General features: G+C 34.3%; 3 protein-coding genes across 7 annotated transcripts; all 3 read left to right on the top strand.

Moving 5' to 3' along the window:
* The first annotated feature begins 618 nt into the window (after positions 1–618).
* Positions 619–3,954, top strand: LOC108326525 (FCS-Like Zinc finger 8). 2 transcript variants are annotated; one of them, XM_052874348.1, is made up of 4 exons: positions 619–1,434; positions 1,592–1,705; positions 1,810–2,613; positions 3,490–3,954. In XM_052874348.1, exons 3-4 carry the CDS (start codon positions 1,883–1,885, stop codon positions 3,587–3,589), a joined length of 831 nt encoding a protein of 276 aa, XP_052730308.1. In that variant the 5' UTR covers positions 619–1,434; positions 1,592–1,705; positions 1,810–1,882; the 3' UTR covers positions 3,590–3,954. The 2 variants fall into 2 exon arrangements, with proteins under 2 accessions (XP_052730308.1, XP_017415567.1); XM_017560078.2 differs by having other exon boundaries at positions 619–1,705.
* Positions 3,955–5,050: 1,096 nt separating this feature from the next.
* LOC108326178 (folate-biopterin transporter 1, chloroplastic) lies at positions 5,051–13,902 on the top strand. 4 transcript variants are annotated; one of them, XR_008247613.1, is made up of 10 exons: positions 5,051–5,394; positions 5,640–5,875; positions 6,128–6,192; positions 6,317–6,479; positions 8,395–8,543; positions 8,651–8,905; positions 9,030–9,198; positions 9,280–9,372; positions 10,064–12,583; positions 13,025–13,152. XR_008247613.1 is itself a non-coding variant. In XM_017559513.2 (9 exons), the coding sequence occupies exons 1-9, from the start codon at positions 5,166–5,168 to the stop codon at positions 9,633–9,635; spliced, it is 1,413 nt and encodes a 470-aa protein (XP_017415002.1). In that variant the 5' UTR covers positions 5,052–5,165; the 3' UTR covers positions 9,636–10,025. The 4 variants fall into 4 exon arrangements, 3 of the variants coding, with proteins under 3 accessions (XP_017415002.1, XP_017414999.1, XP_017415003.1); XM_017559513.2 differs by lacking the exons at positions 10,064–12,583; positions 13,025–13,152 and adding an exon at positions 9,582–10,025 and having other exon boundaries at positions 5,052–5,394; XM_017559510.2 differs by lacking the exon at positions 10,064–12,583 and having other exon boundaries at positions 5,055–5,394; positions 13,025–13,902.
* A 9,954-nt stretch (positions 13,903–23,856) lies between these two features.
* Positions 23,857–25,105, top strand: LOC108325424 (uncharacterized). Its single transcript, XM_017558493.2, has one exon. It carries the CDS (start codon positions 24,195–24,197, stop codon positions 24,564–24,566), a length of 372 nt encoding a protein of 123 aa, XP_017413982.1. The 5' UTR covers positions 23,857–24,194; the 3' UTR covers positions 24,567–25,105.
* Positions 25,106–25,385: the final 280 nt, after the last annotated feature.

The following is a 25,385-nucleotide window of genomic DNA, read 5'->3' as shown; positions in this document are numbered from 1 at the left end:
GTAGTTAACGATACAAAAAATATTAAGTAGTTATAAAACTTACTATTTTTTATAAATAAATTATCAGAATTTATTTGAAAGCTGTCATGTAAATTAAAAATTGGTATACTAGCAATCCTATAAATAATAATACTATAAAATCTGATTTATAAACGTTTTCCGTTCTAAACAATAATACTATAAAATCTGATTTATAAACGTTTTCAGTTTTTCAATTTAGTATAACTGTAATGAAATTCAACATTGCCGGACGAATATCATTATGTTTTGTCCACTTTCCTCTGGCGATTGATGGCAAATTTACATCACAACCAGCCTCATTGGTAATTGTTTCTCTAACCTTAAAATTAAGTGCACTTAAAAAAAATATGCATCAATTTTTTTTTTTATGTATTTAATTTAGATTAAGACGTGATATAGGCACGGAGGCATCTTGTAATTGAAGTCTTGTGAGTAGTTGTATTATGATGTGAGCATGCTATGCTATTATACTTTATATTTGCCTTTGATCCACTGATGCTGAGTGAGTTGAGAGTGAAAGATTGAGATAGCCGATCTTAAATTTCACACACAAAACATCACCTTACCTTTGTGCTCTCAAAGGCACATCAAACTCAGACCTTGTTACTGCCATTGCTGAGAGAGAAAAGAGTGCAGTGTGGTGGTTTTAAGTTTTGTTAAAACCAAGGTTCTTCTACTCCTGAAACCAACACACACTAAAAAGTAAAATAAAAAAAATATATAAAAAAAACACCCATTCTCAAAACACGCGTCTTTGTAAGGAGACACCAACAAGCTATACATTCGCACTACTACTACTATCACCACACACTGCTTCTGATGTCTGAATTCTGAATTCTGAATTTTCCCTTGTCTTGTGTCCTATGCTTCTCTCTTTCTCAGTACTGCTCGCTCTGCAACTCCATGCCAATTTTTCAGGGCTCATGATGGACACTTGAACTAGTGGGAAATAAAGAGGGAGAAAGAGCACAGTGAAAAAAGATAACCCCACTAGGCATAAAAGGGCGAGGAGAGAAAAAGAGAGGGGCTTTATGGATTACGTATGAATTATCATCATCACAACCGTAGCTTTTAAGTTTTTATCTTTTACATTTTGGTGGTGAAATGGGATTTTTGGGACCAGTTGAGTGGGTTTTACCTTAGGGGTGTTTGGCCTTTTACTAGTAAGGCACTAATAATTTGAGGTGAAACAGAAGTGAGAGACATAAATGCAGAGAAATTGAAAGGGAGAAATAAAGGTAGCCAAAAGAAGGAACAAAAATACAAACTCTTCTTTGTTCTGCTGTCTGATGCATGCACGTCTGGTCCTTTGATCATGACCACTGAGGGTCTCTTCGCATGTCGTTTTTGAGCCCCATCGTGATTCTATTCTCAGAAACAGGAGAATCGAGGGCGAGAAAGCCGGGGAAAAAAGTCATCTTTCTTTCTTTCCTTCTTTTTCCTTTTTCTTGAACGAAATAAAGCAACTCCTATTTTTCTTCTGATTCTCTAAGTTTTTCTCGTTGGTTTTGGATTGGGGGGTCACACAGGAAGAGGTTTCTACTCATGGAAACTTGTTTGCAATTTGCAGTTTTCCCCTTTTCTTCTGATCCTTCACAGAATTTATAGCTTCGGTTTAAAGTCGGTGTTGGTGTTGCCTCTTCTAAAGTATGGCCTGTTTGGTTAGCCTACCTTGTCCTTTCAGGTTATTCCTGTACACACAAACTCAAGCACTGTTATGATATGAGCACTCCTTAAACAACTTAACAAGGTTCTAAACTTGTGGCATATTCTGTGTCTTGGTTTCAGGAAACATAAAAGCAAGCTAAGGTGATTGGTGACTGAGTGAATGAGTTAGTGAGAGAAACAAAACAGGGGTCTAATGGCAGATTCTGGTTCCTCAGAAAAGTACAAGAAATCCGTTTCGTCTTCTTTCTTCAGTTCTCCGAGGTTGTTCACCAATTTCACTCAGAAAGGTTTCCATGAAACGGAAACCATGATGAGCCCTACCTCCATACTTGACAGCAAGCCTTTCTCCGGTTTCAAGAATCCTTTTTGGTCAGAAACAAACAGCCCCAGAACCCCAGGGAGTGAACACAAGCGTCACTGGGACAGATTGGATTCTAAAGGTGTTGGTCTTGGCCTAGTGGACGCTCTTGTCGACGAAGAGAAACACAGTGAAGTGAGTTCGAAACATGAGAGTCGAATGGTTGTTTTTGGATCTCAGCTTAAGATTCAGATTCCTCCTCTGTCTGCAACTGAATCATCCAAATTCGTAGCAGAGAAGGGAAATTTTTCCCCTGGGAGTCTGTGTATGGGAAAATCTGCATCCGGGGGTGCTAATTCTCAGCGGATTTTTATGGGATGTCTCTCTGCCAGCGAAATGGAACTCTCTGAGGATTACACTCGTGTGATTTCCCACGGGCCAAACCCGAGAACCACTCACATATTTGATAATTGCATCATCGAGAGTAGCTGCTTCGAACTTGGGTGCTCTGTTAAGGAAGATGGGTGTTTTCCTCATCACACCAATTATCACTCTCGAAGCTTTTTGAGTGTTTGCTTTCACTGCAAAAGAAACCTTGGAGAGGGCAAAGACATCTACATGTACAGGTAATTTCTTATTCTTTATCCCCCCGTAGAAATACTTGTCCAGTTCTTTGTTCTTGAAATAGGAATTTAATCGGCTTTTTCGATTTGAGATGTGAATTGACAGCAAATTTTACTCATTTTTATAGACTAGATGAAACCTCGACTGAAATAATTCTGTTTGCGTCATATAAATTATGGGGAACTATGAAAACTCTGGGAAAAATTACTAGGAAAAACAAAGTCATTTCTTGTAGTATTATTTTTGTTTATTTATTTTTATTTGGCTTGATCAAGATTAAAAAAGTGAAAGAGTTTTACTGCGAGCATATTTGTCAGAACTTATCTGGCACTAGGCTCTAACAGGAATAGCTGACAAAGGATTCAAGTGGTCTATATTTAAAGAAAGGAAAAAAGCTGATATTTCTCATTTGCGTACTGCAAAGTTACTTTAATATCTGATCATCAAACGGTACTACATCTTGAATATATTTCTGCGGGAAATTAAATTGATGTCATAATGGATGGGCCTCGCCTATATCTGCCTAATTTCTTTTTGTCCTCTTCGTATCTTTGAGCTCTTATCTTAAGTCTCAATGGTTAATAACTTTTTCCATCCGTTCTCTTAAAACAACAAAGTCTGGGAAAATTGTGAATTGAGATATTGTAAACCAGTCCAACTCTCTTTTCTATTTTGGTCAAACACAATTACTTGTTTCGTTACAATATAAAGTATAATATGATGCGATTCTTCATTTGAATCACTGTTTTTACTTTAGGATCAGAAAAAAACTGGTTATGGATAAGAATGAAATGAAAGTATGATGTACTAATTTGTATTAGAGCAGAACTATTAATAAACAGAAGATGTTGAATGAAGCTGGTGATGTTGTAATGCAGGGGTGAGAGAGCATTTTGCAGCAATGAATGCCGGTACCAAGGGATGGTCTTGGAGGAAGAGATGAATAAATTAGAAGGCAGTGATATTTACGGGCCATAGTTTGATTCCTTTAGCCTCCAACGCCCAAAGCCATTCGATCTTTTGCTTGAAAGGGCTTCAGAATAATACCTTCATATTTATTTTTCTAGGACAAAAAATGGTCCTTGGAAATCAGGATCACTGTACCTGGTTTTTCTATTTCTGCTTATGAGTGTCACCCTCTCTGAGATTAGCAATGTAGAAGATAGAAAGGGGAATTGCGGGCAGAGATAGTACTGTAGAGGTGATTTTATTGAAATGATGAATGAATTAGGGGATTGGATTGCTGTTGGGTTGGCCACAGTTTTGTAATGATACATGTGTATGACTTGATCTTCCATATTATCTTTGTTTATTGTTATATAATAATATAATAGTATTCGAAAGTGATAATGATAATACTATAATGACGCTCATAGGACCAGTGACATCATCTGTAGTAGATTCCCTTCTCTTTTCATATGCTTTGATTGTTTGTGCTTTTAGCATATTTACAGTACATGATGATCGGAGCCGTTGTACTGACCATTTAGATAATCCGATGGTGGATTTGTGTATAGTTTGGAGTGGAGCACATGCTGTAAGGTTTAGGAGGGAACAGTTTTCTGACTTGGTCAGAAGAATGATTCTGTGGCGTTATATTAAGCACAACATTTGTGGCAAAACAAACATGGTAGTAAAACTAATGAGTAAACTCATATCGTAGTTACCCTTCTTTCTTTCTTTATTTACTTTTCGTTAAAGCCAACCACGTCTCTGTCAATATTTCTTTTTCTTTTTTTTGGAAACTTGCAATTTCTTTTTCGTGCATACTCCAAGCTGGATTTGGTAAGACACATATTTCTGCTCCCAGTAAAGTTTTATTCTTTGTTTACCCTTAACTTAATATTATTTAAAAGTTAAATATGTTTTTAATCTTTAAATTTTAACGTAAAATTTTCAAATTTTAATATAATCTAAATTTTAAAATTAAATAAATACAACAGTTGACATATATCAAACGTGCGTTTAAGTTTAAATACTAAAAGTATGATTAATTATTTTTTAATTTGTCTTGCAAAAGGCTTAAAATCATAAATTTGAGTTGCCAAGATAATTCTCTAAAGTACAATTTTTGTTTTTTCAGATCTAAAATGTATGTTAAATTCTATAAACTAAATGAGTAATGTGGTAAACGTGTTCCTTATATATCTCAATAAAAATTTGTTAAAATACAGAGTGAAAATGCTTCAATTGTAAATCTCGAATTTTTTAAGAAAGATTAGGAAAACATGTTTCTATTGTATTCCATTCTTCGTATATACAGCTTTAGCACATTTTTGTTTCGTATAAAACGATAGAAAATTAAAAAAATAATGAAACCCATTTTAAAGGCCCAACAGAACTTTTAAGGGCTTTGAACTACACTGTTAAAGGCCCTATCCGAACTCCATGTTGGTACACCACAACATCATCCGTGTCTTATTCATTCACACCTCCCACGCACCAGACTCACTCACCATAGCTGCTATGCCAGGACGATAGCATCAGTGACATGCTTCAAATTTGAACTCCCTAATTAATTTAATTACACCAATAAATATTTCCATAAAATAAAATGACTTACGTTTATATTTTGTCTTTATTACCATTTCTACCCTCCAAATTTTCCAACTTTCATCCCTCTCTCACACGCCGCACGCCAATTATCTCTCGTACTCCGCCATTTCGCCGGAGAACGCGTCGGAATCAGCCGGAGATGGAAATGTCCGGCACTTTTCCGAGGTCTAGCTCCTCTCTCCGAATCAGTAGCGAGGATAGCGACCCTTTTTTGCTTTCTCGTATAAGTAAGCTTCAAAATTGAAATTCCTCATCCACGACACATGCAACTTTTAATTTTCTTTTTTGGTCTATAAAGTTTCTATGTGCTTTTGTAAATTTTATCCTTAATGCAATTCATCATGCTTGTGCTGAGTGATGAAGTATTTTATACTGAGCTTGAATTATTTTTTTTAAATCTTTTTTAAATTCGTAAATTCATTTTCAAATATGGTAAAATGGCATCAATGTTGGATTTTGATTTTTGTGGCAGATGCTGGAAAAGATGACGCGTTAACAACTGAGATCGATCTAGAGGCTTCTTCCTCTAGTAAAGTGGCTCCTAGAAAGCACAAATATCGTATGAGCAGCATCAAATTGTTTGGGGTAGAGTTATCCCCTGACAATGTTGCTGTTGCGATGGTGTATTTTGTTCAAGGTGTTTTAGGTCTTGCAAGACTGGCTGTCAACTTTTACTTCAAAGATGATTTGCATTTGGACCCTGCTGAGGTGTGTCTTCTGAACTCGGGGTTTAATATGCTGTTCGGCACATCTTAATTTCATTTTAATTTTATAACATTTGTTCATTTATCTAAGTCAAGTTGTGAATTCTATGTGAACCTTTGCTTGAATCAAATATAGAAACCAAAAGGGCGATGATAGCATTTCCTTGAACTTCCGATCCCTTTTCTTTTTTTATTGAATCAATTATGAACTGATATTTGAAGGACTGACATGTTACACTCATATAATGTTGACTAGGCAGCTGTGATTGCTGGTTTATCTTCTTTACCGTGGCTTGTCAAGCCTCTGTACGGGTTTATTAGGTGAGTCTAAAATCTACTCACCTTTTCCACTCCCCGAAGTGGGTGCTTCATTATTTTCTCAATTTTATTTTATCTATACCGGGGACTGCATTTTCATTATTGAAGTAATTAATGTGGTGTGCAGTGATTCGGTCCCCCTCTTTGGTTATCGAAGAAGGTCATACCTGGTTTTGTCAGGGCTGTTTGGTGCACTCTCATGGAGTTTGATGGCTACTTTTGTTGACAACAAATACAGTGCTGCTTTTTGCATACTTCTTGGATCTTTCTCTGTTGCTTTCTCGGATGTTGTGAGTGTCTCCTACTTAGTTATTCACATATGCTTTTCTCTGGAATAATTTAATTACAGAAATGATACTTGTTGCACATCAATACCAAGCGGAATATCTAACATTGATGTGAAATTACTGAAACACAAGTGTGGGTGAACGGAAAAATTATTAGGATAGAATAGTTTGTAATTAAATGGTAAAAATATATAGATGTAAGGTGATGTATGGATTATCGTTGTTCTTTAATTATGCTGGTGTACTTCCTATCTGCTTTATTTTTATACGTGTTATCTTCAATTGCAAGTACATATATCTTGTAGCAAATGAATGGGAGAATCTTTTATATATATTTTTTCCTGTTAATTAGATGTTGGCTATTTTATGAGTGTAAATGATTGGTGGAATATCCCTTTTTCTTGATGGTTTGCTTAATATATCAATGTTTATGCTATCAATTTATGCCAAAAACCTATAATACATAAAAAAAAAATCATGTTATCGAAATTCATTTACCTGATCTCCGTCCAGTAGTGAATCTTACACGAGTGCAAAGAACCTTGCACAACACAAGAGAGAAAAGAACCAGAAATTAAAAAATTTCATCCAAAATTCTCTTTCCAGAATTCTTCCCAACTGTTTGATATATACAATCCAAGGAATCTTAATTCTTTTTCTTAGCCTCAGATTTTCCACGTCACTTAACTACCAAGGTACAGGTGAATGAGCCTTGCAGTGTTTGCTCAGGACCAGCGGAAGGGCTAGTATACAGTGACAAGAACCTTATAGAATCACACTACAAAAGCTAATAATTACGGTTGGAGATCCCTGGACCTTCTAAACCTTACAGTTGGATTCCATCCTTCCAATCTGAAACCTAAGTACCATACCCTGCAGTAGGTCCTAACACCCCACCACACTCCGCAGACCCAGCGCCCATATGTGCTGGCTGTGCACTAGCCCTTTGACTAGTCTTGGATGAACACTGCAATGCCAACATCACCATCCATGCCCCTCGTTTGCAGTTGAGAGATATGGTGGAAGGTTCTGATACCAATTGTTGCACTAAACTAGTTTAAATGAAGCAAACAGGAAGAATTGAACAGAAAACTAGGGAAATGTACCCTGGGAGTATTATGGAGTATGCGGGTCAGTATGACCAGGAAGAATTCAGCAAGGTGATTCGAGAGCACCTCTCCTCTCTCCTACAACTTCTAACTTCCCATATTTATAGTCTTATAGATTTAGATACATTTAAATTAATTAATTCCCTATTCCAAATTTATTCCTCTTCTTTACACCACCACCCCGCCCCCCCCCCCCCCCCCGCCCCCCCCCCCCCCCCCCCCCCCCTCTAACTATTGGCCGTCCATCATCCATGAAAGAATCTTTCATGGTGGAGTAAAATAAGGAAAGTGGAGAGTGAAAACAAAATAAATATTTTCGGATATACAATTTATATCTTTTTTTCTGTTTAACCTTTATGAAATTTTATTGGTTTCATTTCCTTTTTGTCAACAAGGAACATTTTGGATAAATAGGGACAACTGTCTACTGGTTCTCTTCATTAATGACGTTTTTTTATATAGATTTTATGCATGCTTACAATCACCTCATTTTGTGATTCATGCTTTCATATTATTTGATTAGTTTATGTGTACTATATTTTAAATTTTAATTAGTTAACTCCTTCTATAATCTGGTATTTAGGTTTTCATATTGCACTAAGGTATTAATTTGATACCTAACTGCTATATATATTTTAGTCCTTTTTCAGCTTTGCCTTTTCCAACACCGTGCTTAGTGTATGGATGCAAACTCACCTTATTTTATGTTTTTGAAATTTATATGCCTCTGACATTATACCTGTAGTTTTCTGTCATCTGTAGATTGAAATTGTTCAGAGAACTATTTCAGACACTGCTATGTGCTTTAGGTTGTAGATTCAATGGTTGTGGAGAGGGCACGTGGAGAGTCACAAAGCACCTCGGGATCTCTTCAGTCTTTATGTTGGGGTTCTTCGGCCTTTGGTGGAATTGTGAGCTCGTATTTCAGTGGGTCTTTACTGGATGCATATGGAGTCAGGTACTGAAAGAATTGTGTGAACCAAGATACTTATGATTTCTGATAGCAGTATTTCTTTTTATCTTTTTAATTTTCTTCTAAACTCCAATAACTATATACTGTTGCAGGTTTGTTTTCGGGGTCACATCATTGCTTCCGTTGATAACATCTGTGGTTGCCATTCTTGTAAAAGAACAACCAATGCTCAGTGCAGCTACGGGGCCAAATTTTCTTTTTGCCGGGACAGAGTTTTTGGAAAGTTCAAAACAGAGCATTATTCAGCTGTGGGGTTCTGTGCGACAGCGTAGTGTTTTTCTTCCCACTCTGTTTATTTTCTTGTGGCAAGCAACTCCGCAGTCTGACTCTGCGATGTTCTACTTTACGTATGTTCACTGTTAATATGATCATTATTTTCTTTTATCTGTGAAGAGTTTCCTGTGCTCTTGGTATTCTCTTATCACCTCATTGTATTTACTTCAATTTTAAATGATCCCTTATCCATTTCAGCACAAATTCTCTTGGTTTTACCCCGGAGTTTTTGGGACGTGTCAAGCTTGTTACCTCAGTTGCGTCTCTGCTTGGTGTTGGTATTTATAATGGATTTTTGAAGAATGTCCCTTTACGGAAAATATTTCTTGCAACTACCCTTTTAGGTTCAACACTTGGGATGACTCAGGTTAATTGTATTGTTCAGTTAAATGTATATATTTTTAATGTGAGATGACTGTTCTAAACATCTTTATGTTTTTATTCTCAGGTTTTCCTTGTTACTGGACTAAACCGGAAATTTGGCATTAGTGATGAGTGGTTTGCAATTGGTGATTCATTAATTCTCACTGTTTTGAGTCAGGTTATCATTTTATTCTTCTACTCATTAGTTATATACTACTGGCTCCCGACAAAATATCATTTTTTCTGTAGTTACTAAATCAGGTTATACTGAAAACGAGTTTTCTTGTATTTCATTTATCTTTCGCTATTCAAGCATAAAAACTATTTATATTTTCCACCCTTCTGTTAGAGTCTATTAGTTTCTCACTATAAAATTAAATTTTTCAGGGTAAATTTAAGTCTGCTATTGTTGCTACTTTTGAAGCTGCTATTATTTGCTAATGTTAGATGGGAAGTTGTTGTTTTTGTTTACAATGCAAATGCACTAGTAACTTCTAAAAGCGGCCTAAAGCACCAGCTGTTAGCAGTCTTTTTGAAGTAGCTCTTGAGGGATTAATTGTACAATTATATTACATCTTTGTATTTGGAAACGTTAATATCATTATGGTCTTGGGAATTAAAGTCTAAGAAAGTTTGTCAGTGTTAGTTACTTATCATTATTCTTAAATGTTGAATTTATTTTTATTTTTCTTAAATGTAATGTCACTCTGAATCTATATGGTGAGGTTGTTGGGTGCTTCCCAAGTAAAGCATTTGTTTCTAAAATTTTTAGTCTTCAATATGGTATTTGAGTGAGTTTGATTCTGCTCTGCCTGTCTACTCTTCAGATCAAATTTCTGACATTGTCCACTGCTATACTTTTCATTCAGGCCTTTTTGTTCATTGTGGTACTGTTCATCCTCTGTTTGTCTGCTCATCGCTACTGTCGTCCCCTCTGTAGATCAAGAGAGTCTCATGTGTTTTATCTTGGTTCTGTGGAACTTCAGTCTAATGATTTACATGATGCACTAGTGTAATTTTTGTCCTAACTGTTGATCGGAAGTTTTTATTGATTGAATGCATTTCTACGAAGAATTTCCGGGATATTTGAGAGGTCTAGGCTTTATCTGAAACCTAATTAATTCTATTTAACCGTATTAATATCTCTTCTCAACCCTCTTAATATCTTTAGGCAGCTACTGATCTGCTAACATATACCCACCTTTAATGGGTCTAAACAGTTACGAGACTGTTTCCCTTGTTTTAATACAACCCCTTGCATTTCATTGAATGTCTATCCTACTCACATAACTAACTAATGGATATCTGATAGAAAATGGTACGACAGCCGTCAGAAAGAACTGATATCACAGCAGTTAGAAAGAACTGGTCTTCTACTGAAAGAAAATAGGGATAAACCCCTAGGAAGCATTACATGATTCCAGATATTATGAGAGGTCTGGATCCAGTCCTTACAGGCTTTGCCAATATCAGATCACCTAAACTGTTTTTAGTTATTCCTGTCTATAAGAAATTATTGATCTACTGACATAAACCCACCCTTAATGGGTCTAATAAATTGTTGGCCTGTTCCCCTTGCTTGTACTTTTGTCTAACTAACTAACTAATGCGTATCACATTAAAGTTTCACATGCTTATCACAAATTGGCCCGTTCTGCCCGTAAAGTTTCACGTTGTCCTTGCGATAAACAGCTTGTGACTGCTGAAACAAATTCCTACTGGTATTTCAACTGATTTAAGAAGCATGGTCTCCAAGCCAACCAGACCATTTCATCCCAAAACTAACGTTTAATTAACCTGGGACAAACACAATTATGTGAGTGAATCAATTCTTTTATAACACTGTTTTCTATGGCCTTTTTGACCGCGAAACAGTGTTTCCAGTTGCTGCTGAAGAGGTTATGAAGTTCTTCCACCTTATTTTACTGGTTCATGTTCATGTGAACAAGGAACAATTCAGTTCCTGTGGCTTCCTGTTTTCTATTTCAGCATTTCATTGCATTAATTTTGAAAAGAAACCATTTCTTTCTCTGGTGTTCCTCCAGAATTCCAATTGTTCACCATACTTCTTTCCGTGACTGCATATGATTCTTGTGTTTCTTGCAACGGCGGTTGCTCACATTGATTTCCTCAGTTTCCAATCCCTTTTTGTCCCTCCAATTCTTCTTTTCTTGCTGTTTTTTATTCTTTTTTGGTTCACCAGATTTGATTCTTCTTTGCCACCTTGATTCTTTCCTTGGCTCTTGATCGATGGAAATTCATCATTGCTTATTTTATCTTCCTCTGAATCTTGAAGACAAAATCAAATCTTTGGTTGAAAAGCACATAACACAACCTTATCAATGGTAGAAATTGTGACAATTTGGTTGCTACTCCATCGAATCATACAGTTGAGAGTGTCTCCTCTCATTGTCATCTAAATCCCAAGGTAGGTTATCCTCTCGCACTTCAAGTTCCATCAATGTTCTAAATTGATCAACTACCAAAGGTACCACCCTTCCCGTCAAATCTTGGAATCATTTTCACAACCTCCACAAGTCCAAGATTGAAAGCTCGACCTGTTTATAGAACTGAAATCATAACAGTGAGAAATAATGGGTTTTTTATTGGTTGAAATTAGTAAGGTAACCCTATGATACCTGATTCCGGATATCTCAGAGTGCTGTATACACTCTTCGCACTACTTTCTCAATCACAAGTCCCCTAACCTGTTTACAGTTATCCCAATTTATAGGCAGCTACTGGTTTTATAGCATAAACCCACATTTAATGGGCCTATAATAGTTGTAGACCCATTCCCCTTTTTCTAACGCACAAACCCTTGTATTTCTTTCTAACTAATTACTAGGATAACAAATTAATGGCTATCATAAGTATCTATCAATACGTTCCGCCCCCACCTCCCAAGCATTGACCCTGGCCCCATGGTGAATATAGCAATGACAGCTGAAGTTGCTTCGGATTCCAAGTGGTAGGCAGCTACTGGTAACATATACCTACCCTTATGGGGACCGGAACCTGACTATATTTACTAACTTAACTAACTTTTGGGTATCTATCAATATAGTTGCTGATCAAGTTCCCTTCTTTCTAACATAACCCCATGTATTTCTTTGACTACCTAACTTAGGTAATTGCTATCATGTCTAACTAATGGGTATTTATGATGAAAATCTTAGTTGTAAAGTTTACTAGCCACTCATAAAAAGAGGACCTTTCTTTGTAGACTATTTATCTGAGTCGGTGTTGTCCTTCTAAATACATTGATTTTGATATATTAGATAAGTTTTTAATGTATTTTAAAATATCAAAATCACTGTATTTTGAAGGCTCAACACCAAAAATCCAGCAGACAATTGATTAAATTTTATGGCAATTCATAAATTTTGGTGGGTTTCACTAATTTTTTTCTCCTGACTTTGTAGTTTTCAATCAATATTAGCCAATTATAAAGTGTGTTGGAGAGCTTGTTATTGGCACTCTTGTAGAAATACATGGTTTCCATGGATTGGAAGTTCGAATTGTTTCTTCTTTTTTGCGATCGGAAAGGAATTCTTCCGACTTGTTTTTGATCATTCACACCTTTCATACGGAGAAGTAAATTTAAAGGAGGAATATACCTTTTGTTGTAGTTTTGATAATAATAAATTAAATTTGATCTTTTTTTATGACTGACGACATAATTAAATGTCTATAAAGACCATGAAATATGCAGTACTAACGCGCACCACGTGGATAACTTTCGTGTGCTTTGGTTATACCACGCAACTATTTGTGTATTATCTGTTGTAGCAAAATTTGTCTTGCATCTGATTACTGATTTATTTCAGGCTTCTTTCATGCCCGTTCTTGTGCTAGCAGCAAGATTATGTCCTGAAGGAATGGAGGCAACTCTTTTCGCAACTCTCATGTCTGTATCTAATGGAGGGAGTGTTGTTGGGGGATTGTTAGGGGCGGGCTTGACTCAACTATTTGGAATTACCAAGGACAAATTTGATAACTTGGCACCTCTGATAATCCTGTGCAATCTTAGCTCATTATTGCCTCTACCTCTTCTTGGCCTTCTCCCTGGGAACAATCCTGATGGGAATCCAGATGACGATTCCGATATTGAGATGAAGTGTCATTGATTCTGGTTGTTTGTCCTTGGCTTTTCAGGGACTTGTCTGTCTTTGTCAAGCTATAGCTCTCATTGTTTGCAAGTTCAACAGATGTCACTTACATTTACAGAAAAAAAATTGTATATGTATATACGATGCTCAAGTTTCTACCGTGGGTTTTACCATGACACCGAAGTCGAGTTAAAATCAAAACTGTTTGATTTTGTGGAGAAAAAAGCTTCTAGACAATATGATCGTAGTGACTCAAGATAGTGCTAACCATCAACGACAGAGTGTCAGTCTCGTCAGAACTCTGAACTATCATTCACGGGGTTCTTTTGTAGTGTACTTTCTCCTTTTTGTTTAATCATGCACCCTTTTACTTCTTTGTAAGAACTTGGGGGCTCTGTATTTATTAGCCAATAATCGTGATTCGATAATAGGAATCGCCATTAGGCTGCTTACGTGTTTCTTTAAGCTGTTATACTTAAATCAGAGAACAGGCAACTTATACTTGTTATCTTCTAGCAAAAAGAAGATTCACTGGGTCCATGTACTGTTTAAGGTTAAGTAATTTTGCCGAGGTGCTTATGTTCAACATTCTCATCTATAGTAAAATGTAGGAGTAGTGATTTCATATAGTTCTAGACATAAATATTCGCCTGTAATTGTCTAAATAAAGTTCAGAACTTATATTCAGGATTTCAAAGTAAGGAAGAGTGAGTCGATGTTTTATTTATGCTTCATGTCTTAATAGATCGTAATGTGTATAATAAAAGTCGGAAAAGGCGAGGGAATGAAGATGTACTGGAGTGAAGGTCATAAGCTACGTACGTGTACTTTATATGAGTGCTGATACATACGTCACTCTTTTTTATCAAACATTCCAACAACACTGTTACACGTGCTTTTGCTTATTATCATTTTTTAATCTTTTTTTCTTGGTTCTTTTTTAATCACTTGTAGTAGGATTGTTGGGTGGATGTTGGAATCATCATAGGTGTCCATTTATCTCCCTCTTTATTAGACAGTCTTTACATTATCGTATCTTTTGTTAATATATGCATGTATTGTCCGTATTAAAGTTTACATGGTTGATTAACCTGTAATGACTTTTACGTCAGTTATTATAAAAAAATGATAAATTTATTATGTACAACAGTTTGTAATTGTAATTAGACGATCATGTTCAAAGAATTTATATAGTTAGTGTACCGTACGGTCCTCCTGATCGAACTACTCTCCCAAGATAGACCGAACGGTCGCCCCAAGGCCGTCCACCCAGGTTGACCACCCAGGTTGACATCTCTGGCCGACCACCCCTTCTGACCGGCCGTCCAGACCAACCCAGGTCGACTACACGGTTAAACACTAATGATCCATTAAAGCCCTTAATGAAGATTAAGGTATGATTGGGCTGTTATCAGGCCCACGAAAGGTAAAAGCTCATTACAATCAGTATAAATAAAGATTCCAGGTATGATTTTTGGATAGATTGCTTACGATGCAATATATACATGCATTACAGACCACTCGGTCATGTTACTGACTTGAGCGTCGGAGTGTCTTTGACAGGTGCCCGACCACCCGGCTTGGAGTAGGAGGACGACCACCTGGAGTGCATAGGGAGAAACCCGCCCGGCCTTCAACCTAGAGCGTGGAGCAGTGTCCGTCCGTCACCAAGCGTCTTGAAGACGAGAGAGCCCGTCCAACCCTTCCCAGCGCGTCTAGCCCTTGGCCAAGAGGTAACCGTCCGGTTTTCACCAGCTTCTAGTGCCCCCTAGAGATAGAGCCGCTCGGTCTGCTTCAGTTCGTGGGATTCAGCAAAGCCCGTCCGGTCTTCGACAGTCTCTTAAGTGTTTTAATAGGGTCACACCAGATCCGACTGAAACAGTTAGCATAAATTATATGTTCATGCTTTATTATCAAGTTTTTAATCAAATGATGACATGTAGTTATTTTCAATTCTCTAAGACATTTAATTAAAGTTTATTTACTATAGAGATAAAATTGAAATGTTTATTCAGTATTAAAAATAAGGTACACACGTCGCAGAACATTTTTATTTCGGTGAAAGATATGAATACGTGATGTTGCTGAAGGATGCAAAAACCTTACTCTCTTTTTTTGCAATGATAGTATAGCGGATTTTACGAAAAAAGAAATTCCAAATTCATTGAATGTTGAATGGTTTTCTTACCATTTTTCCATCTGGTGTTCCTTCGTCATCACTTATCAAGCAAATTATAATGATACGTTTGAAAGTTCTGGAATGAATAAGATGTGATAAGATAGCAGAAAGAAATAGAATAAAAGAGTTATTAAACGTTATAAAATATTGAATTACACATTATTAAAATAGACAATGTTTACAAGTTCTGGAAGGTAGATGAAGAAAGATGTTAGGATTATTTTTGAGAAAAAGTTTCATCGGAGAGATACAAAATTTATTAAAAAAATACAACATTAATAATCGATATCATTTTTAATCTAAAACTTTAAAACAATAAATTAATAGTTTTTATTTTTATGTGATTTTTTTCATTTTTTATTCAAGATGTAGATTTATACTTAAATTCTTAATAAAACAATTATATAATATAGAAAATAACATATTATTAAAATAAATAATGTATTTTTCATTCTAATTTAGAAAAGGAGCCGAAAGGAACTTCAATATATTACATAAATTATTTAATAATATTTATTGTACTGAATTTTTTTATAAGTCTTAAACAAAGTATGTATATTTTAGAAGAAATATATATTATTTATCAAAAGTTAAGTACGATAACCCATTATTTCTTACTATTTTAATTTTTTTGCCTATAAATATTAAGAAGTTTATAGAAAAAGTGTTTAAATAAAACCCACCTATTTTGTTTCCACAAATTTGTCTAAACTCATAAATAAAGAATATTATTTTCTAGTGTGCACTTTCATGTCCTTCCTTCACTGTTCATCCAAACCTCTCATTTCGTTCCCCAATAGTCTTAAGAGAGAGTAAAGTTTTAAGCTTAATACAAGTTTATAAATTAATTCTTCATATTAAATTAAGGTCTACTTTTTAATATTATAATTAAATTTGTTGGGTATATATGAGATTAATTAATTCTATTGTACCTGATCCAGGTGTGGTATTGATGTCTTTTCGCAAAGAAAAGAATACTGGTCCTGAAAACAATAACATAGTAAAAGATTAATGATGCTTACGAGAAATATCTAAAACATTAATAAGACAATCTGAATGGGAAGAAAGCGATATTAAGGCACAGCAGCTTCGGTTATGGCGGCTTCACATGTGGCAGGTGGTGGATGTTACAGTCATGGTGCACATGGTGGGTCACACCATGCTTTGTCACCATCTACTGTTTCTGAGTCATAACACTTAATATCATCAACTTAACAATCAAAGCCTTTGGAGCCATATGGTCTGCGCCATGTCACACATTCACTCACCAATGAATTCAGTTCTCAAAAACATGAATCAGTAACATGAGGACAGGGTTCCCCGGGGATGGGACTAGTGTTCGTGCTTCTTCGCTCAAACAACCTTCTTCCTTTACCCATTCACACTAATCATTATTGTTCATCAGACATTGTTTATTTATCACGCATGCTGCTCTGCTAAATCAGGAACTTTCACTTTGAGATTCACACACTTCAAAATCAGTGATCTGCTATACTATTTATTTATAATTTTTCTCACTGAATCTTATAAATACGTGTTACCTGCTATGTTCCTGTCACGTCAAAAGGATCATAGTATAGTTCTTAATGAATAAATTTAATCAGGTTCTCTGCACAATCAGCATCCCATTCCAGCTGAACAGAAACCATATTCTTGCCAAGTTGCGATATGGCTTTTGCCGCACACATTAATTCTACACCATCAAACACTATGAACTTGCTTGCATTTTCTGTAGTCATTCACGTCTTTTTTCCGGCCATACAATAAAACTAATCATGATTTGCCAGTTGAGATTCTTGGCATGACTAACAATACCCGAAAAGCTTTTGAGACAAGAGGACTGAACTTGAAATATACCTGTTTTGAGACAAAATGATGAATGTTGGTATAATTACAAAAGTCTTCTCGTAGGTATGAAGATGGATGCCCCATTAGCAATTAAGAAAAGGAAAATATGTTGAGACCACTGTTTCATCATACAAGATCATGGTCTTGTTTATTGTGATTTATCTTTTGGGTATACATAATGCCCCACATAATAAAGTGTAGCTAAGATACACACTTACGGAACCCAATAATGTCTAAAAGATCTTTGGATTATATTCTGAATTCGACCAAGCTATTGCTTCAATTAATGTATTTGTCAGTGAGAAGATTATGACAGCCAATTCTTTTAAGGCTTTTGGTTAATGTCAGGGATCTTGTTTGTGCCATACAGCATTCCATTGATATTTCAATGTTTGGATTCAAATAGGTCTAATTTGGATATTAATTTATATTTAACTTAATCTCTAATTCTCAAATTAAACATGTATATTTGATTATGTAACAAACTTGAACACCAGAAAGAGAAATTCACCTTACCTTTAGTGCCTTGTTCTTGACAAGAGATAATTTTACACCCCTAAAGTTTCACATGTACATCTTCTCGTTGGTAAGATGTGAAATTATTACACATGTGAAAGAAAAACATGACATAATGTTATTGGAAAGAAACAAGTAACATAGTTGCAGGAAGTGTTACATTGACCTGGTTTCTAATTTAAGAAAAAACATATGAAGATCATTTAAAAGTGTTGTTTGATAACTAAAAACATTACTGAATTTAAACATGTGAATTTTTATTTTAGTGTTTGTAACTTTTTTCTTCATTTTATATTTTTTTTAAAGCTAAAAACTATTACTTTTTTTGTAAATAGGCTATATAGCTATTATATAATTATATAGGACTAGTTAATTACCTCTGTGTGTTAAATAAAAAGATTAAATAACTATTTTAAATACTACGTACACTAATGTGGTAATATAATATCCATACATAAGATAAATATGATTCATTTATCTAAAATGAATATTTAAAATTTAAAAGAAGATCAAATTAAAATCAAAATTTACACTTCTAAAAATAACTAAAAACAAAAATTTGAAATTTGACCAGAATAAAAAAAATGGTAAAGATGACGCTCAAAACTCACAAATTTTATTAGTTTGAAAATAATATAAATATCACACATATTTCTTACATGCATGAGTTTTATAATTGGTGGTGGTTGCTGCCGTTGTAATTTTGGAGAAACAATGACAGCGCTAATGATAATGGAGAGAGATTAAATTAAAGCATAATGATGAATGATTTAGACTTTTGTGGTTATGACCTATGTATGAAACTTATATCCATTTTGGTGGTCTTTGTAATAGTCTCTCAATATAACTTTCAAGTGTGAAGACTAAAAAGTAGGTTACCAATTCCAAGATGATTGATTGATAGTGGTTGGATTGAAAACAAAAGAAAAGAAAGAATCCACATTAGGAAGCTAAGTGCCATGTGGGTTGCCATGTGAACACCATTAAATTTTTTTAACACTTCCAACTAATACTTAACATAACTCCAACCAAGCTATGCATGTGAGAAACCATTGACCCATCAACTACTCACACATATATACAAATTTTCTATAAGAATTTTAAAAAATATATATTTTTTCCATAAATTATTAAAATTCTCATAACTTTTTATTTTTTTATTCTTAGAACTTTTCTGTGAAAACCAATTCAAATATATATGTTTTGTACATATATAAGTACAAGACAAACATAATTAATGAGGCTTAAGGGAGTTGACGGGTAAGATTCTTTTTGTTTTGAGCTTTTGCATTTTGCATGAAGGATTAGATTCACAGTATTGTTGTAATATTATAAGGGACAACAGACTTGACAGCAGCGCACAAACAAACAAAAAGTATGATAAAAAAAATCTGGTTGGATTTTCAGAAGGAATAATGCTATATGGTGGATCAGTGCGGCACAAGCATAGCCGCAGAAATTTAAAATGAAACGACAAACGAATGAGTCGAATGGATAATATAAAACATGCGTTTAAATTCTATAACAAAGAATATGATTTTCTCTTTCTCATTTTTCAGTGTTGTTATTTATAAAAGATTTTCGTGCTATGATTGTTTCTGAGAGTTTAAGTAAAGATCGAAAGACTCATCCGTCACTGTACGTATATGAGTGATCTGACGAGTTTTATACACATGGCGAGCAGAATAACATGAATTAGGTATGAACTCTAAATAAGGTGACTCCCTGCAGGATAAGCTTTGAATAAATGGAGAGTTACACCGCTCGTATCTATTGCATAAAAGAAGATATGTTATACAGGTTTAAGGGATTGACAAGCTTACGTGAAACTCTGGAAGACCTTCGAAAGACTATTGTAGTCATTTGAGCTGGCCATCACCAAACAAGATATGAGTCCAATCATATCACGAATTGATACTATTCTCTATCAAAAATCTTAAGGCTATAGATTTAAGGGATTGACATGCTTATGTGGAACTCTTAACCAAGAAAACCTTCCATACAAGGATCATTGTACTCGTTTGAGTCGATCATTAAGACAAACCACGTACCACTGTTTGGTCTATTAAAGAGGAAGTTCACTGAAAAATACAAACATCAATGAAATATAAGTTCAACCATATAAGAGATTTAAGACTATGAATTAATCCATCTTTCACTTCTATTTAACGTGGAATTTAGACTCAGATTTAAATTCTCAACAAAATTTCCTCTTTAGATGACATCAATGCTTATACACACTTTCACTGTCATCAACCATATCATTTTCGTCACTAACAAGTCCAGAACAATTGATGAATAACTATTTCTTAAGTATGTTGTGAGGGTTTTGATTCCTAATTAATTAAGCATATTAACAAGGGTTCAATCTCTAAACATGTATAAAAACTTCCATGGTCTCTGATAAAACAGAAATTAGATATAATTTTTACTCTTAGCTATTAACAGTGGCACGAGTAGAGTCACTATTTTGATCACAGAAATCATGGTTCCATTTTAGGCTTTGGTCAGTAACATCGGTGGTCCTAAAATTATTACCAAATTTATGCAATTATTGTTGGCAAGTTAGCCCACTGAATTATGATTCTTCTCATGTAATCAACCTAACTAACTTTATTTTCCGCTGCTTAATAATGATCTGAATAGGCCCTTCAAAATCAGATCACTGGTCCCAAGAGAAGAAGAACAGCTTTTCAACCCTTTCCATTTCACCATCACTTTCCTTTCAATGTCAAAACCATCACATTAAAGCCTGAAAGCTACCTTTGTAGATGGGTTTAACGGTCCGGTATAGCAATGTATACTGATATATATACTCAAGATATACAAATTCATAGCAAGTAACACATGTGCAAATATAAATGTAATACTGTTTCCATAATTAGACTTAACTTAAATTTTGTTGAACATAATCAAATTATCATACTATTCACAGAAATGCTCTTCTGTAAATTCACATTCCAGATTTCAGCCTGTAAACTATTTATTAATATAAAAAAGTTAATGTCCAAATTCTAAGAAACGAGTCGCTGGAAAAGGGAGTTCAAACTTTCAACAGAAGATGCACGTTCCATGTTTCATTTTGCACATCCTCTTCCATATATTTACACATCTACTCTGACTCTGACTTTGACTTTCTTTTCGGCAAATTTAATCAATTCAGGGTTCTGATGAGCTCATGAGTAATTACAGACCAATTGCGATCTTCCGTGTGTCGCGATTATAGAAGAAGTCCATATTTATTTTCATGTCAAATTGCATCAAAATTATAGGCCAAAGAATATCCAGTTGAAGCAACATTTATATATAAAATACAAAGATTAAAGTTGTGGGAAAATATAATAGTATATAGCAATTGATACTTCTTTTTCATTGATGCTAGGATATTGTCACACTGGCGTCATATTAATGGAGACCTATAAAAGCAACTTCAAAATAAATTTTTGAGAAGTGTGTAATTAATTGCATGCGCACTTTGTTAGAGGAAAAGGAGAATTGCATATATGTTTTTTACTAGAATCACCAGATGCTTTGTCACTGTGGAAGAGAAAAAAGGAAAATAAATGGTTTTTTATGGAGAGAGGAGAGCAGTATTATTGGAACTTTGAACAGCTTGGAAAAATCTGGCAATGTCTAGTCAAGTCGTCAATTTGTTATTTGTCACATTCTTTTGTCAAGTAATTTTAAAGAGAATTATGATTGTAATGAAAGTATAGTTTTGTAACTTACTTTTATATATGCATTTCCTTTTCATCCTTATATTATATTCCCACACTTTTTTGTGACAGATTTTTTCTCTAAACAGCAACAATAAGGTGAGGTGCCCAATCAGTCCACAACTTTTAACAAAATAGATATATTGAGAATTCACACTTTTGTTGGAGATGATTATATTAAATTATATGTTATGGTAATATATATGAGAGCAGTATAATGAAATTGAGATAAGGACTCTACATAAACATGGGAAAAGTTGTGAGAGATTTGATAAAATTTGTTTTGTGAGTTAGGATGGTGACTGAGGCTTGCTCAACAAAGGCTATTTGGCGCAAAGCACATGGCCATTGTGGGAGGAAATCTTGACATTTTGCACTGAAAATTATTGATAATTGGATTAGCAAATATAGCTTTACCCTGCCATGTGCTTTCAGTTTCTCTCAATTTTCTATTCCTTATTTTTTCTTTTTCCTAACAACCCAAGGAACAAAAGAAACGAGGAAGGTTAGCCAAGTAAAAAAAAAACACTCTCCACATTAACTGCATGCTATAAAAACTAAAACTTACTTATTAATGAACTTATAAGTTCGATATTTTACTTTTTAAAATTAAACGAATAAGTATATATTGACACCGATTATTGCCATGAAGTCAAAATAATATGAATAGATTTTTATTATTTAACAATTTTTGTTATATATGGTGAAATAAAAAAAAAGTAATTATATCAATAAACGTGCAAGATTATTGCTTTTTTATTTCAAAATAAATATATTAAATGATATTTTTGAGGAATACATGAATCAATTAAAGTAATTATTTCAATTTATTTAAGAATTTTGAGTTTAAATATGGAAGATGAAATTGTTGTTATTTCTTTTATAAGTATATCAAATCGTAAAGTAAAATGAGAAGCTTATATATCATTTTCCAAAGAATTTGTGTGTTTGGTCAATGTGAATTCTTTTTAATTTGGACTTAAAATTTAAAATCATTGGCTCATATAAGTTTAAAGAGTGGTGATACTTATGAGTTTATTCAAAGTTACCAACTTAAAATTATATTACTTAATAAGAAAAAAGATGTATCTGGGTTAGATTTTATGAACTCAATTCAATACAGTTTTTCTTAACGTGATATATTCAACGCAACTTAATATCGTTCACACAATAAATTCATATTCTAATTCCTTAAAAGAAAAGTTAAAAGTCTTAATATGAAAATGTTAATCCCTTAGTTTTTTTTGCAATATATGTTATATGACTTTTATATTCTTTCTTGATGTTTCATAGTTATCTATACTTTTAGTCATATTTAAACATTAAAAATTTATTTATTCTCATGAAAATAAAAAGTTAATTACTCATAAACATTTAAAATAAAAAAAAAGAAAAATATTTTTTAACAACATTTTTATAACATTTACACGGTGATTTGTTATTAGTTAATTTCAAATGTTTTTTAAAAAGTAAATTCAAACATATGAAAACACCTAATCTATTGTCATTGTTATGAAAAATTATTAATATATCACAGTTCATAAAAAAAAACCCAAGAAGTGGAAAGTCATTATGGAGTTTCTCCTCATGCAACAACTCTCCCAAGTTTCTAGATCCTTTCTCCCTCCAAAAATTCATTCCAACGCGTTCAGGTTTCACCTTTTAAATCACTCCAAAAAAACTGACTTCTGATTGAGCGAATGACACCTTTTAAACACAGTTAACTTTTTATCATTCAGCAAATATATTGGTGGCCCAGCAAATAATAATCTTCTAATTCGACAAGTCTTCGGATCACTACACGAAACAATTCCAAACTAACTTCCTCTCCTTAAATTTCACATTTTTATAAATGATAATCACTTTTATCATTACAAGAAATTGTTTAAACCATAAAAAAAAACAGTAGTACTTTGTACACGTTTGAAGAGAATGATAGTTGGGCTTTTGTGGCCAGGATATTCCAAATTAATCATATTGAAATACTGCGGTCTAACTCATCGTTAAAGTGGAAGACATTTCTTGTAAAATAATTAATAAGAAAAAATTATTGATGCATTAGTATAAAATATTGAAGTGGGACAACAGGGCAAACAATAAAAAATCAGAAAGAAGGAGTAAGAAGTTAGTAAAAATGCAATAGAAGATTATAATATAGAGATACTATAACTGTTAAGGGTAGCCACCTCTTTGTCCCACTTATTTTACATTTTGGGTAGTTTGATTTATGGGTGGTAGAATTAAAATATTAAATGCTAGAAAAGGGCAGAGCAAAGGTCCCTCCGACCAGCCTTGTCACATTTTCCACTGCCCATGTCCCTTAGAACATGGAGGAAATTATGGCATTTCACCATCTTAAACTTAAACACACTCTCTCTCTCTCTCTCTCTCTCTCAAACACCATAAAGCCCCTCGTTTCACAACAAAACCCACTTCCTAGTCCTTCAGCCAACAAAACCCACTTCCTAGTCCTTCAGCCAACAAAACCATGCTACACGCTAGTAAATAAACAAGACCACCTCAATCATTGTGCTCCATACACTTTACCCTTCTTGCATGTCTTAAGGAGAAAGAAAGATTCTCATCCTTACAAAAAGCAACGAGTTCGGAAAAGAGGTATTATAAAGAGATGGAGATTGAGTCAGTGAAGTGCGAGTGTTGTGGCTTGAAGGAGGATTGCACCCAAGACTACATCACCCAAGTAAAGTCCAAGTTTGATGGAAAATGGTTATGTGGGTTGTGCTCTGAAGCAGTGAGAGATGAAGTGAGCTACGGAGAGAAAAAGGCATCACCGGCTATGGATGAAGCTGTGAAGGCTCACATGTCATTCTGCCGCAAGTTCAAATCAAACCCTGCGGTTAGAGTGGCTGATGGGATGAGACAGATGCTGAGGAGAAGGTCTGGTGACTTGTCACAATCCTCATCTTCATCATCAAAGAAGTATACAAGGTCAACCACCACTTCTCAAGTCGGAGATTCTTCGAGTTTCCGTTTCTACTGACTCATGCAGGGTGGGAACAGAGCAGAGGGAGAAGCAGAGGATACTCTGCTTTTTGTTGGAATAAAAGTTTATAGGTTTAGCCTTATGGGATAAGTTCTTTCTTCTTGTCATGTACAGGAAGCGTTATTTCATATTAAGGGTCTTTTCTTCTGCTTTCTTTTTCTTTATTTTCTCCAACTGATCTCTAGTTTATAGTTTGGTATTCCTAATCCTCTTTGTCATCTCTTTGTTCACTTCATTGGTAAAATAGTAACCTAGTTTCAAGAAAAATAAAAAAGATTACCTCAAACTTTTATCTCCTCCAAAACTTTGACTCGGTTCTGCGTATAAATGCACAAACCAAAAACCTGTTTTGATGCTTCTGATTAGGATGAGAGGTAAATTGGTGTTTTGGGTACCAGCAAACTTCTTTGATTAATTATTAGCATGAGTTTTTTAAGGACTTGAAATTCTTACGAAAAAGTGGAAGGTTGGATTTTTCTTAAGCCTTATCTTCCACTCACATTAGTTTTTGCATTTCTAATGGATATATTTTGTGTGAACTCTGGTATTTCAGAATTATTTGAAACTTTAACTGAATTAAAGTTGAGATGAATGGAACAATTAAGGATTAAATTCGATAAGTTTGGTAAGAGAACAAGAATTCAAGACATTTCATGAAACCAACATGAAAGTAAATTAAATCTTTATAGTATTCTATAATCATTAAGAAAAAAAGAAAACAGAAGGAAGAATATCTCTTTAAACTTCACATGTCCGTGTTTTTTTCACAGATTTATGTCATCATGTTTCTTGTACTTTGAATATCTCTTTCTTTTC

This window comes from Vigna angularis, chromosome 3 (assembly GCF_016808095.1).
Source record: "Vigna angularis cultivar LongXiaoDou No.4 chromosome 3, ASM1680809v1, whole genome shotgun sequence".
In the NCBI taxonomy this organism is placed as follows: domain Eukaryota; kingdom Viridiplantae; phylum Streptophyta; class Magnoliopsida; order Fabales; family Fabaceae; genus Vigna; species Vigna angularis.
Note: the sequence above shows the minus strand (reverse complement) of the source record. Positions and strands in the feature narration are given on the sequence as shown.